The 15,695-nt window shown below is 40.8% G+C and overlaps 1 protein-coding gene across 4 annotated transcripts in view; it reads left to right on the forward strand.

Annotated features, from left to right (window-relative positions):
• The window catches only part of ADAMTSL3 (ADAMTS like 3), a 416,580-nt gene that overhangs the window by 240,984 nt on the left and 159,901 nt on the right, over window positions 1–15,695 (forward strand). For all 4 annotated transcript variants that reach the window (XM_064267196.1, XM_010593790.3, XM_064267194.1 and 1 more), the window contains exons 10-13: window positions 440–551; window positions 7,200–7,338; window positions 8,391–8,441; window positions 9,328–9,532. In XM_064267196.1, the coding sequence (XP_064123266.1) occupies window positions 440–551; window positions 7,200–7,338; window positions 8,391–8,441; window positions 9,328–9,532 (507 nt within the window). The remainder of the gene's footprint in view (window positions 1–439; window positions 552–7,199; window positions 7,339–8,390; window positions 8,442–9,327; window positions 9,533–15,695) is intronic.

Genomic DNA, 15,695 nt, shown 5'->3' on the forward strand with positions numbered 1-15,695 from the left:
TTCAGAGAAATTTTTCAGAAGAATCTTCGTAAAGATGCTATTACTAAAAATATAAGAATCTCAATTACGTGCCATGTTATAGACAAAATCAGATTATGTTTTAGTACCTGCTGTCATGGAAATTACAATCAAATGCATCAGGAAGAAAAAAAAATGTTAAAAAGCCACCTACATTTCTTTGAACCAATCATAGGCATGGAATTACCTGGAAAAATTACGCCAGGGAGAATTGTCAATGATCTCTTCAGCCCCCATTTATGACAAATCTCGATGAAATGATACAATGTCTTAGAGTCCTTGGAATCCTCTTGTATTGTAATTTGCTGTGATAGATGTGTGGTTGTCTATATAAGTGAATTACGTTCATCTCACTTTTGAAATGTGTGGGAAGCAGTAGTTCATTGTATGCAAATGTGCCATCACAGTTCTCTCTGTCCAGACCAGGTACACTGTGGCCAAAGACAGCGTGGTCCATTTCTTCTTTTACCAGCCAATCAGTCATCAGTGGAGACAGACAGACTTCTTTCCCTGCACTGTGACATGTGGAGGAGGTGAGGCACACATCTTGTTCGTGAATATTTGGAACTCTGAGTTAGCAATTGCACATTTGCCTAGTGAATGCGAATTTCCATTGACATTGACTTGAATTTCGGTGTAGTAATTAGAGCTATCTAATCTTTTTTTTTTTAATCACACGGCATATTACTCAACAGCCTGGAATGCAGTCACGTTACTGAATTGCATGTGCCTTTATTCTTGAAGACAGGTGAAAAGCCGGATTTGGAAAACATCTTTTATCAAAAAGCTGGAAACATGTTTGTGTATGTTCTTGCATCTCTCCTCCAAGCCAAGAAAAATACCAAACCTGTTGCCGTAGAGTCAATTCTGACTCTTCGCAATCCCGTGTGTTACAGAATAGAACTGTTGCATAGGATTTTCTTGGCTGCAATTCTTCCACAGCGTTGCTGAGTAGGTTCGAACCACCAACCTTTAGGTTAGTAGTTGAGTGCAAACTGTTTGCACCAATTGATTATAGAAGACTTGAGAAGTGGAGAGGTTAAGTGACTTGCCCAGCCTGATCAAGTAACTGGAAGTGTTGGTTCTAATACTTAGATTTCCTTTTCTCTCCCCAATTGTGAGAGTATAACCCCAAAAGAGAAAGGGTGTCTACTAAACAATAAGGGGGAAATCCTGTTTAACCTTTGCTTACTTACTTGAAGGTTTTCACTGACAGTTGAGGTAGGTTTTGGGCCAAGTGTGATCCAGGATTCCACACACTCGCTTCTTACTAAAGAAACATCTTTGTAGGTTCTGGTAGAAAATAGTTGTGTATGTAACAGAGAAACAGTGACTCCCTGGAGCAAATGAAGAGGTGACCAGAAGCCACTGTCAAGGTGATTCTCTTCTGAACTAAGCTTTTTAACTGAAGAGTAAAGGGTCCTAAACAAGTGCCAGCTTTAGCACCGTGAGTTACTAGCATTACTAGAAGGACTTAGGCTGATGCTTCCCTTAAGAGTGCCAGGCACCATTTACTGGGCATTTGCCATGTACCAGGCCATGCGCTAAGATATACACCATCACATTTGTTCCTCCAAACAACACTATGGAAGGTTTTATTTTTATCCCTGTTTTATGTATGAGGAGTCTCTGGGTGATGGAAACGGTTAACGTGGTCAGCTGCTAACCAAGAGGTTGGAGGTTGTAGTCCATCCAGAGGTGCCTTGGAAGAAAGTCTGGCAATGTACTTCAAAGAAGTCAGCCATTGAAAACTCTACAGAGCACAGTTCTACTCTGACACACGAGGTCACCATAAGTCGACCTGACAGCAATTTTTTTTTTTTTTAAATGCATGAGGAAACTGAAGCTTAGAAAGGGTAAGGCACATACTCAAAGTTGCTCAGCTAGTAAAGGGAACAGCCAGAACCTGAGTCCAGGTCTGTCTGAGGTCAAAGCCATGCTTTAAATGACCTTGCTCTTGTGTCTCCCCTGAACCGTCTACATGGTGACCAGCATCTGCTCCCGCACCTGGGATATGGTTAGGGTACATAGGTTCAGGCACTATTCTGCTTGAAGAGCTAGAAGAAACCCTCCTCCCCCAGCCCATCTCATCCAAGCCCAGGCCCAAACCATTCTTTCCTCAAGGGCTCCAGAATATCAACTCAGAGAGCCAGAAACTGAGCTGGGGCTCTGGACTCTCTCCTTTAAACTACAGGCATGTCAAGGAGGGCTTCTCAGCCAATGTCAGGTTTCTGTGACTATGTGGGTCAGACCTCTCTCCTCTGAGACTTAGGTATCCCCTGAAACCTCGTTGGCAGGCACTTTTGTGGCACACTGGACAGCCCAGAGCCCAGTGGGACCTGTGTACCTGGGAATGGGAGGGGGACATAGTTTAAGGGCTGAATGGGACCTTAAAAGAGAAATACAAAAGGAATGTTTCCAATTTCCCAGTTAGCTCTTTTTAGGGACAGACTCGGGCCATAGACCACTTGATTATGGTCCTACAACAGTGGTTCTCAGAGTGTGAATTCTGGACCAACAGCATCAGCATACCATAGGCACTAGTTAGAAATGCAGATTGCCAGGCCCCACCTCAGACCTACTGAATCAGAAAGTTAGAAAATCAGAAACACAGCAATCTGCGTTACAACAAGCTCTCCTGGTGATTCTGATGAATGCTCCAGTTTGAGAACCACCATTCTCCAGAGCAATGCCTTTGGCAGGCCTTTGAACCGGTCCATTCTAGTTCAAACCTCTGCTGAGAATTTGCATTTCTACCCCAGATTTTATATATGTATGTGTATATATGTACGTCTATTGCCGTTAAGTCAATTCTGACTCATAGTGACCCTATAGGATAGAGTTTCTAAGGAACGGCTGGTGGATTTGAACGGCTGACCTTTTGGTTAACAGCCGAGCTCTTAACCACGGTGCTACCAGGGCTCCACCTGAGATATACTGAATCAACATCTACAGTTTAACAAGATCCCCAGGCGATTCTTATGTATAATAAATTTTGAGAGCCACTGCTCTACTGGTGATTCTCAAAATTGATCTCTAACCTGCAGCATTAGCATTGCCTGGGAACTTGTTAGAAATGCAAATTCTCAGCAGGGGTTTGAGTGGAACACAGTTCAAAGCCCTGGTCTTTGGATATCAGCCATAGTCGTATTCCCAGATCAGTTGCCTTTGAGTCAACTCGGACTCATGGTGACCCCATGTGTGTCAGAGCAGAGCTGTGCGCTGTAGGGTTTTCAATGGCTGATTTTTTGGAAGTGGATCTCCAGACCTTTCTTCTGAGGTACCTCTGGTTGGATTCGAACCTCCAACCTTTTGGTTAGAAGCCAAGTACATTAACCACTTGCACACCCCAGGGCTCTGTAGCTATATTATCTTCATTATTTCTGCCGTATCTATGTTATCCCTGTACTATTATTTACTTAAGGTATTTTGAGTTTTTTTTTAACTTAAATATATTTATAAAAATAGTTTTATATTACTACCTTAAATGGAAGACTGTTATCTCTTGCCATAAATAGAACACAGACACAAAAATAAATACAACGAAGACAAACCAGTGGAGTAGATAATCTTTAAGTCTCTGCCAGCTATAACATTCTCTGTCTCTTCTATCAAAAATTACCCATTCCAGTGCATCCTGAAGTTGACACTGTATTTTGTTGGCTATTATAAGCGTTTTCTGAGGCATCAGCTCTTTCAGATATTTGAGTCACTGACTCTCCAGCAGGCTCTAAGGGAAATTCTTAGAACATTTGACCTTGCTTAGAGCTGACTGAAGAACAACACTGCTTGGAATTGAGACTGCGTGTTGTGTAAGCCCAGCAAGTCTCTCTAAACCTGGGCCTCAGAGATTTTTTGGCCAATCCTATTCTCCAAAATGTACGCGCCAACATTTATATCAAGAGGCAGCATGGCCTAGTGGACGAAGCAGTAGAGTTGGAAACCAAGGATGTGGATTCTCTTCTTGGCCTTGCCACGAATTAGCTCTGAGACATCATTGAGCCTAAGTCTTTCCATCTGTAAATTGGACTTAGAATATTCCACTTATAAGGTTATTGGGGAGGAAAATGATATAAGTCAGGGAGCACAGTTCAGTGTCTGGCAAAGAATGGACACTTGGGAAATATCTGTTATATCAGAATTTAAACCCAAACTTTGCTCAGAAATTCTCTGAGAATCTCTGAGGTCTTCAGAGTCCACAGATCCTTGGCTGTACCTTCTCCTGGAGTCTCAGTTATGCTGGTGACAAGTTAGGAGATGTATACATGACTCATTGGTCACAGTGGGAAACTCCCAGAGTGAGTGGAACAGACTGTAGATACCTGCATACATATTTTATATCCAAAGCAGAATCCCACCACCATAGTCAGGTGGGCCGTGGCTCCAGGCAAGACAAGAATCTACTCACGGATCCCCAACCAGAAGCAAAGTGATGGCAGAGCTTTTTGATTCTTACAGATGGAAACCAAAAAGCAAACTGTCTTTTTTGCTGTATTCCCTAGCATCACACACACTTATTCAGAGAGAGGTTCCCATTTAGACACACAAGCGATTCAGCTTAGTGCAGTTGGTTCAGTTTCTGGGAGGAATTTCTTATACTGGGGTACCCAAGGAAAAACATCATCAGTCCTGGAACCACAAACATGCCTGAGAGCACCTGGCAGTGTGATCACCTGCCAAAGGTAGCTGTGCTTATAAGAACAGAGGGAGACCTTATGCTGCTTTGGGGCACCCCCTCCCCCCATGGCCTGCCACTTTCTGCACACTGACAGAATTTCAGAATTTTTTTTTTTAATATGGAGAGGTACCAGAACCTGCTCCTGACTCATGGCAACCCTATAGGACAGAGTAGAACTGCCCTATAGGGTTTCCAAGCCTGTAATCTTTACGGAAGCAGACTGCCACATCTATCTCCCAAGGAGCGGCTGGTGGGTTCAAACTGCTGAGCACTTAACCACAGTGCCACCAGGGCTCATTAATGGAGAGGGAATCTGCCTTATTTCTTTCACTTTTGTTTATCACTAAACTGCCATAAAATCAAGAGGAAAAATAAGTATCTGTCCCCAAATGATAAACACCTGTGTGCTGTCTGGCTCCTCCTTTCCTAAATATGTTTCCACTTAGAGCAAACGTTTTCTCTGACTCAAGAAGCTGTAATCTCATTCCCCACTTGTTTTGGGGGAAATAAAACCCACAAGGAATGTATTACCAAAATTTAATTATATTAGTAATCGAATCTACATGATTTGTGTAAATGACATTTTGGAGTCTTTGGGATAATCAGGAAAATTAGTTTGCTGGCCTCTCAGGTACCACGGGTATTGGGGTGGACTTCACTGGTCTTGTCTGTAATCATCTATGTGGGACACTTGAGGCTAGTCTAGAGAAAGCACCGAGATTGCCATTGGCATCTGATATTGGAGACTTTCTGGCAGATACTGGCACTGGAGTTACATTTTATTGACTCCATTTGGATTTTTGTTCTCGTGGTTTCAACTGTTCTTTTTATAATGCATAGCAATATGTCCTTCAACACTCAGCTCACATCCCAGCCATGTCTTGTACAAAGCTGTCCAGTAGTTTAGAAAATTAGATTCCTCTCGGCAATCAGGCCTCTAAATATATTTTTAGACCTTCAGACCAATTGGCTGAGGCTGAGAACTTAGCTCTGGGGTTTTTTTTTTTTTTTTAAGAGCTCATTCTGTTTTTGAAAAATTACCTTTTTTTGTGTTTAATTTAACATGATACATACGCAGTGACAGGAAACCTGGAATCAGACCTTTCAGGAAGTAGAAGCGTCACTTCATGAGTTGTTTTTTCAATTTACAACACTCATCTATTTGGAATGTGCACTTTCCTCAGAGACTGTACAAATTGAGTTTAATAGAATCAAGAATAAGCCTTCATTTCTCCCCCTTTAATGGGCTATGGGTTAGCGGGGAGGGGCTAGGGAAGCAGATTTTATTCTCTTCTATATAAACCCATTGCCATTGAGTCAATTCCAACTTATAACGACCTAATAGGACAGAGTAGAACTGCCCCATAGGGTTTCCAAGGCTGTAATCCTTACGGAAGTAGACTGCCACATCTTTCTCCCACGGAATAGCTGGTGGATTCGAACCTTAACCTTTCAGTTAGCAGCTGAGGGGCTTAACCACTGCACCACCAGGTCTCCTTCCCCCCTATATAGACAATGTTTAATTCCCTAGCTGCAAAGTTTATTGGCTTTGGAGATGCCTAGGGCAATGAATGAGTAAAATGTGGTGTATGAAAACAACAAAATATTATGCATTAGAAAGAAACAACAGCACAGGTAGATCTCAAAAACTTGACTTTGAGTGAGAAGAGTAGAAAACAGAACAAGATTTAAAACACAATGTCATTTTTTTAAGTTAAAAGTGGATTCACACAAAAATGGTATTATATAAGACATGTGAGTATTTAAGAACATACAAAAAAGTAAATTGGAATGGGTGTCTCTGGGAGGTGGGATGGGAGTGGTGATGGGAAAGAGGAGGAAATATAAGGAAAACAAGGAGGGACAGTGTCGTGATGAGAATGTATTAAGAACGGAGGAGAATAACTTCTGCCCTTAAGGTCCAAAGATTTTTAAAAGGAGTCTATTGTATAACATGCTTATCTGCTACCCAAAAGGTTGGAGGTTCAAGTCCACCCAGATGTGCCTCAGAAGAAAGTCTTGGTGATATACTTCTGAAAAATCAATTTAAAAACCTCTGTGGAGCTCAGTTCTACTCTGAAACACATGGGGTCACCATGAGTTGGGGTCAACTCAACAGCATCTAGTTTTATTATAACTTTTGAGTTATGAATGCTAAGGCTACTTGTACCACAATCAGTTCAAGTAGTGGTTTTCAATCTTGGCCACACATTTCAGTCACCATAGAATCACCTGAAATCTTTTTAGAAACACCCGTTTCCTGTACCCCAGCCACAGAGCTTCTGACTTAACTGGACTGTGACGGGGCCTGTGTGTGCTTTGGTATATATTAAAAGTTGCCCCTGTGGTTCTGTTATACAGCCAAAATTAAGAACTACCAAGTTAAGTCTCTTAAAGAGGGAAAAAAAAAAAAAAGTGTGTGGCAAGTGATAAATTAAAATAAAACAAATAAAGTAAAAATAAAACAAATGCAATATTCAGACTTCCCTTTCTATCCCTTTAGGTTATCAGCTCAATTCTGCAGAGTGTGTGGATATCCGCTTGAAGAGGGTGGTTCCTGACCATTATTGCCATTACTACCCTGAAAATGTAAAACCCAAACCAAAACTGAAGGAATGCAGCATGGATCCTTGCCCATCCAGGTTTGAATGATTGCCCGCGCCCTCTTTAGAAAGAAACAAATCAGCTGCAGCTCAGACTGATCTACCTTTGCAGGGTGAAATACGTTCCATCTCCTGACTTCACACATACTCAGGTGGCAGGTGTCTGTGTTCACCTTTATAACTAGGTCCATAGCAGGAACCAGGACACATTTGCTCATCGGGCTGGCTTTCTCTGTACTATGGATATTTAAGCTCTTTATGATGAACCTTTTTGAGCATCTCCTGCTGTATCTCTTCATCCAACTGTAACGTCTAGTCTGACAGTCATAAATATCCTTAAGCCACCACTTTAGCTTTTAAACTGGGTCACCCATTACCACACTTTGACTTTTGAAGTGTTCGTATTAAATTCAGTATAAATAATGGATTGTGCAAGGAAGTAGGGAGTTTTCGTGCCAAAGCAGAAAAGCTATGCATAAACTATCCTCTTGCATAATTTAGTACCTGCTGACTTGGATTGCCTGGGGAAGTTTCCTGGCTTTACTATAGTATCTTAAAATAACAGTACAATATCAAGTCCCAGAATCCCCTAGATATCTGCCAGCTGGCTAAGACAGAGATGTGCAAGTGGAGAAGGAAGCGTTCTCAGTGGATTTCATTTCCTATCACTGAACTGCCCATTTCCTGTAATCCCAGTTGAACGTAATTGTTAATAGGGACTTTATCGAAGAACAAATGCTCTGAAATAAAGTGGTTTTCTGAAGACCTACTAAATATGACAGTGTGTTAATATATAATTTATATATTTTTCATCAGAATAACTTTTTAGATGATAAATAGCAATAAACAGGCTTATCTAAATTAAGAAACTTATTTTTCTTTGATTCATAAATACCACTAACTCAGTTTTCTACGTTTTCACATAGAACTGAGATGGTGGCTGATTTTTTAGGAATAGTCCCTAATACTTGGGATACTGAGTTTTCAATTTGAAAGAGTTCTCCCTTGGGATGCCAAATCTATGTTAATCAAGGAATGAATGTGCTGGTTGATTTTGAAATCAAATACTCTCACAATAATTTCATTTGTAGTGATGGATTTAAAGAGATTATGCCCTATGACCACTTCCAACCTCTCCCTCGGTGAGTTGCATGTTTCCTTTTCTTTTTCTTTTTTTGTAATTTACTCTAAGTAGTTTGCAAGGGGAGTCACTGAATGGTGCAAATGGTTAAGCACTCAACTACTAGCTGAAACATTGGTGGTTCAAACCCACCCAGAGGTGCCTCAGAAGACAGGCCTGGCAATCTGGTTCTGAAAGGTCATGGCCTTGAAAAACCTGTGGAGCAGTTCCACTCTGTAACACATGGGGTCACCATGAGTCAGAATCGACTTGACAGCAACTAACAACAAGAGCAACAAGTTTACAAGGAATTGTGGCATCTGTAGCAATAGTCTGAAATGTATAAGGGGTAGATATTAGCCCCTTTACAGAGCTGAAGGAAAACAGGCTGTAACTCAATAACAAGAAAGAGCTTTCTAAGACTCAGATGGAATAGGCTGCCTCCTAAGACGTACTTCCCATCACTGGAGTTGTCAAGCATATCTTGCAATGATCAACGACCTGAATCCCCCTCTACACCTGGGTGACTAGTATGGTTCTTTCTGATTTTGAGTTTCTCTGCTGCTCCAGTAATATTGTCCATTAGAACTCTGTAGTTTGGAGACAGTTTAAAGATGCTTTCACACTCTGTATTTTAACTGATTTAATTCTCACAGTGGCCCTATGAAGGGTAGCTAGGGGAGGTATTCCATTCCCACTGGGCAGAAACCTCAGGTTCAGAGGAGTTTAGTTAGTCTTGTGACTACAGATTGTGTGTGACAGTTAAGACTAAGGTCTATGACTTCAAGTCTGGAGCTCTTTCAACTGAGTCACAGTGATGTCTTGAGGATATACCTTTTGTAGACATCTTTGTCTACCTGAAACAGACAAACAAATAAATAATGTGTTTTTATTTGTTTGCTTTTGAGCTGGGAACATAATCCTTGGACTGCATGTTCGGTGTCCTGTGGAGGAGGGATTCAGAGACGGAGCTTTGTGTGTGTCGAGGAGTCCATGCATGGAGAGATACTACAAGTGGAAGAATGGAAGTGCATGTACGCACCCAAGCCCAAGGTTATGCAAACTTGCAATCTGTTTGATTGCCCCAAGTGGATTGCTATGGAGTGGTCTCAGGTAAGATGTGAGGACATGCCTCTTTCAACAAAATCTCAGGTTTTATTGACCATTTGCTATATACCCAACACTGTGCTGGACAACATGGAGGATACAAAGTCATATATGAACATAGTTGCTACTCTTGAAGAGCTTAGGAAGGTAGTTGGAGGACAACGTAAGAGAGACCACAAGCATCAATGTAGGTAAGAAAAATTAACACTAAGGACAATGGTATGTCTGCAAGGACCCATTATTGGAACAGAGTTGTCCAGAAGCCTTTGTTGTAGTGTGATTGGATCTTTGAAGGATATGTAGGCTTTAAACAAGTAACAGGCTATAGAGAACATCACTGTGAGGAATGGCTGGGCAGGGAATGGCCTAGCAAAGGCAAGAATGACATGGAATGACTGGAAGTTGAAAAAGGTCCCAATTCATCTAGTTTAGGAGAGAACTCATGTTACTAAGAATTGAAAGATAAGATGTAAATGCTGACCCTGAGATTAGAAATGTCCTTAATCTAGGACTTACGAAAAAGCTTTATGGTTTTTTGAAAGAAAATAACATAATATTTTTTGAATAAGTGAGTCAAGATAGACTAGAGTTGGAAAAGACCAGAGGCAGGCAGCTTAGTTGGAAACTTTATTACCAGTCGCTGAGGGATCAGGTGTGGGAAAAGAGCAAGGAGAAGAAAGGAACCATCCCAGAGTAATGACAAGGCCTCATGTCAAGCTTCAGCTTGCTAGGGAGTTTCTGGTTGCTAGGGAGATGACCCAGTAACCCTCCAGAACAAATAAAGCACAGGTATATTGGTTCAAATATGAAAATGCAGGCATTAGTACCTAAATATGGAAACCCTGGTGGCGTGGTGGTTAAGTGCTACGGCTACTAACCAAGAGGTCGGTAGTTCGAATCCGCCAGGCGCTCCTTGGAAACTCTATTGGGCAGTTCTCCTCTGTCCTGTAGGGTCACTATGAGTCAGAATCGACTCGACAGCAGTGGGTTTATAGTACCTAAATGTACTAATTTCCTATGGAATGAGACATAATTGAAACTTGAGTTTCTATAGCCCCTTTGCATGATCTGTACATATTTATTCCAAAATACACATGCATACATTTAATTATTCATCTATTTATTTATTCTACATTTCAGCTACTAGCTAGGGAGTGAATAAAACTGGTTCTTAACCCTAAAAGTTGAGAATCCACTTGCAGAGACAGGTATGCAAACCAACAGGAAGAGTAGTTTCATATCGTGCATGAGCAGTACCATGCATTCAGTTCTACAGGAACATGGAGGTGGGATGTTTAACTCCACCTAGGGGTGTCAGGGAAGGCTCCAGAAAGGAGGTGGTATTCAAACTGAAGTTTGAAGGGCGATCATAAGCAAGTTTTGGGGGGAAGAGAGTGGACACCCACTTTAAGCCCGAGTTTAGACACCACCTCCTCTGCAAAATTTTTTCTGATATTCCTGAACACAGTGTTATCACCATCTACAACTTGATTTGACCTTGTTCGGGAAGTAGCTATCAAAGAAATTTTTTTTGCTTGTATATTCCCTAAAAACAGTTTGGAAAAAAATAAACTCCCTCACATATATTTAGGTTGACATCTAAAATTTTTCATTACAAATTTAAATACTTGTAAAGCATATCATTTCCAACTTGTTGTGTAAGCTAACATTTTAAAATAAAAATGTTGCATCATACTTTTAAATGTGTCCAGTGGAATCTAAATGCCATGGTTCTATCTTTGCCATCTTTCCTTTAAAAAACATACAATCTCTTCTTTAAGAAAGTTGGATATTTTTACATTTTTTTCTCCTTGAAATCATATTTTCAATCTACTCCACAGAATTTTATCCTAATATATTTTTTATGCTTTAAATTCTTTTATTGATTTCACTGTTCTATTCTCTTTGAGAAAATATGCCTAGCAATTGATATTAATTTATTTTAATCCCCTCTGGCTATAACTATCGATTCTTGATCATATGCTTCCTCTTGTGAAATAGTTGAATGTCAACCAGTTCTTTTTGGTACAGTGACTCTGTGTATTCCTTCCATCTTCTTTTGATGCTTCCTATGTTGTTCAATATTTTGTCTACAAACCAAAAAAACCAAACCCACTGCTGTCGAGTTGATTCCAACTCACAGCGACCCTATAGGACAGAGTAGAACTGCCCCATGGAGTTTCCAAGGAGTGCCTGGTGGATTCAAACTGCAGACCTCTTGGTTAGCAGCCATAGCACTTAACCACTACGCCACCAGGGTTTCTATTTTGTCTATAGAATCCTTCAATATTGCAACTCGAGGCTTGAATTTTTTTTCAGCTCATTCAGCTTGAGAAACTCTGACCATGTTTTTCCCTTTTGGTTTTCTAACTCCAGGTCTTTGCACATTTCATTATAATACATTGTCTTCCCTAGCCACCCTTTGAAATTCTCTGTTTAGCTCTTTGACTTCATCATTTCTTCCATTCACTTTAGCTGCTCTACATTCAGGAGCAAGCTTCAGAGTCTCTTCTGACATCAATTTTAGTCTTCTCTTTCTTTCTTTCTCATCTTATTAATGACCTCTTGCTTTCTTCATGGATGATGTTCTTAATGTCATCCAACAATTCATCTGGTCTTCGGTCATTAGCGTTCAAGGCATCAAATCTGTTTTGGAGATGGTCTGTAAATTCAGGTGGAATATATTCAAGGTCCTATTTTGGCTCTCATGGACTTGTTTTAATTTTCTTCTGCATCACCTTGAACTTGCATACGAGCAATTTCTGGTCTGTACAGCAGTCGGGCCCTGGCCTTGTTCTGACTGATGATATTGAGCTTCTCCATTGTCTCTTTCCACAGATGTAGCGATTTGATTCCTGTGTATTCCATCCATCCAGGTCCATACATCGAAAAACCAACCAAACCCACTGCCGTCGAGTCGATTCCGACTCATAGTGACCCTATAGGACAGGGTAGAACTGCCCCATAGAGTTTCCAAGGAGTGCCTAGGTGGATTTGAACCGCTGACCTCTATGGTTAGCAGCCGTACCACTTAACCACTACACCACCAAGGTTTCCGGTCCATACATAGTTGCTGTTTATGTTGTTAAAAAAAGGTATTTGCAGTGAATAAGTTGTTGGTGTTGCAAAATTCTATCATGCGATCTCCAGCATCATTTCTATCACCAAGGCCATATTTTCCAACTACAAATCGTTCTTTGTTTCTAGCTTTCACATTCCAATCTCCAGTAATTATCCATACATCCTGATTGCATGTTTAATCAGTTTTAGACTGCAGAAATTGATAAAAAATCTTCAGTTTCTTCATCTTTGGCATTAGTAGTTGGTGTGTGAATTTCAATAATAGACATATTAACTGGTCTTCCTAGTAGGTGTATAGATATTATCCTATCACTGACAGCAAAGTACTTCAGGATAGATCTTCAGCGTTCTTTTTGACACTGAAGGCAACACCATTCCTTTTCAACTTGACATTCTTGGTGTAGTGGACCATGTGATTGTCCGATTCAAAACAGCCAATACCTGTCTATTTCAGTTCACTGATGCCTAGATTGTCGATGTTTATGCATTCCATTTCATTTTTGATGACTTCCAATTTTCCTAGATTCATACTTCATACATTCCATGCTCCAGTTATTAATGGGTGTTTGCAGCCGTTTCTTCTCATTTTGAGTCACGCTGCATCAGCAAATGAAGGTCCTGAAAACTTTACTCCATGAACATCATTAGGGTTGACTCTGCTTTGAGGAGGCAGCTCTTCCCCAGTCATATTTGAGTGCCTTTCAACCTGAGGGGCTCGGCTTTTGGCACTATATGAGACAGTGTTCCACTGCTCTGGCCACGTGTTTCAGAAGTAGACCACCAGGTCCTCTGTCTTAGTCTGTCTCAGTCTGGAAGTGCTGCTGAAACATGTCCACCATGGGTAACCCTGCTGGTATCCGAAATACCGGTGGCATAGCTTCCAGCATCAAAGCAACATACAATCCACTATAGCATGACAAACTGACAGATGAGTGTTAAAAGAGGTAGCCTATGATCAAGAACTGATGGTACTGAAGGAAGAAGTCCAAGCTGCACTGAAACCAAAAAACCAAACCCGTTGCCATCAAGTCAATTCTAACTTATAGCGACCATATATGACAGAACAGAACTGCCCCATAGAGTTTCTAAGGAATGCCTGATGGATTAGAACTGTGAGCCTTTTGGTTAGCAGCTGTAGCACTTAACTGTTATGCCACCACTGAAGGCACTGGAAAAAACAAGGCTCCAGGAATTGACAGAATACCAGTTGAGATGTTTCATCAAACAGATACAGCGATAGAGGTGCTTATTCATCCATGCCAAGAAATTTGGAAGACAGCTACCTGGGCAATTGAAGAGATCCATATTTGTGACCATTCCAAAGAAAAATGTTCCAACAGAATGCAGAAATTATCAAACAATATCATTAATATCACATGCAAGTAAAACCTTGTGGAAGATAATTCAAGAGCAATTCCAGCAGTACATCGACAGGGAACTGCCAGAAATTCAAGCCTTATTCAGGAAGAGGACGTAAAATGTGGGCTATCATTACTGATGTCAGATGCATCTTGGCTGAAAGCAGAGTATACCAGAAAGATGTTTACCTGTGTTTTATTGACTGTGCAAACCCTGGTGGCATAGTGGGTAAGTGCTACGGCTGCTAACCAAGAGGTCGGCAGTTCGAATCCGCCAGGCGCTCCTTGGAAACTCTATGGGGCAGTTCTACTCTGTCCTATAGGGTCTCTATGAGTCGGAATCACCTCGAAGGCAGTTGGATTTTTTTTGTTGTTGTTCATTGACTATGCAAAGGCATTAGACCGTGTGAATCATAACAAATTGTTAATAACATTGAAAAGAATGGGAATTCCAGAACACTTAGTTGTGCACACATGGAACCTGTTCATGAACCAAGAGGCAGTCATTCTAACAGAACAAGGGGATACTGAGTGGTTTAAAATCAGGAACTGTGTGCATCAGGGTTGTATCCTTTCACCATATTTATTCAAACTGTATGTTGAACAAACAATACAAGAAGCTGGACTATATGAAGAAGAATGTGGCATTAGGATTGGAGGAAGACTCATTAACAACCTGCGATATACAGATGACCCGATATTGCTTGTGAAAAGCCAAGAGGACTTGAAGCACTTACTGATGAAGATCAAAGGCTACAGCCTTCAGTATGGATTAGCCTGTTGCTGTGCAGCTGATTTCCAAGAAGCACCTGGTGGATTCAAATTGCCAACCTTTTGGTTAACAACTGAGCTCTTAACCACTATGCTACCAGGGTTTCCTCAGATTGGATTACTCCTCAACATAAAGAAGACAAAAATTCTCACAACTGGACCAATAAGCAACATCATGATAAACTGAGAAATGATCAATATTGTCAAGGATTTCACGTTACTTGAATCCACAATCAATGGCCACAGAAGCAACAGTCAAGAAATCAAGCAACGTATTTCATTGGGCAGATCTGCTGCAAAAGATCTCTTTAAAGTGTTGAAAAGCAAAGGTGTCACTTAGAGGACTAAGGCACACCTGATCAAGCCAAGGTATTTTCAGCCACTTCATATGCATGCGAAAGCCAGACAATAAATAAGGAAGATCAAAGAAGAAATGATGTCTTCGAATTATGATGTTGGGTGAATATCAGATATACCAGTGACTGCCAGAAGAATGAACAAATCTATCTTGGAAGAAGTACAGCCAGAATGCTCCTTAGAAGCAAGGATGGCAAGACTTCATCTCAGGTACTTTGGACATGTTATCAGGAGGGATCTGTCCCTGGAGAAGGACATCATACTTGGTAGAGGATCAGCAAAAGAGAGGAAGACCCTCAATGAGATGGATTGACACAGTGGCTGCAACAATCGGCTCAAGCATAGCAACAATTGTGAGGATGATACAGGACTGGGCTGTGTTGCATTCTGTTATACATAGGGTCACTAAGAGTTGGAGCTGACTTGACCACACCTAACAACTACAACTGGGTATAAGGCTCTAAGGATTAAAAATGTTCTTCTGGACTGAGTTATTAAATTTCATTTCAGTACACAATTGATCAAAGCAACCTAAATTATTTCAGATTTTAGTAAATAACTGTTACACATAAAAAGTAAATTCTCATTTGAAATAACTTTTT

Source organism: Loxodonta africana, chromosome 13, assembly GCF_030014295.1.
Source record: "Loxodonta africana isolate mLoxAfr1 chromosome 13, mLoxAfr1.hap2, whole genome shotgun sequence".
Lineage (NCBI taxonomy): Eukaryota > Metazoa > Chordata > Mammalia > Proboscidea > Elephantidae > Loxodonta > Loxodonta africana.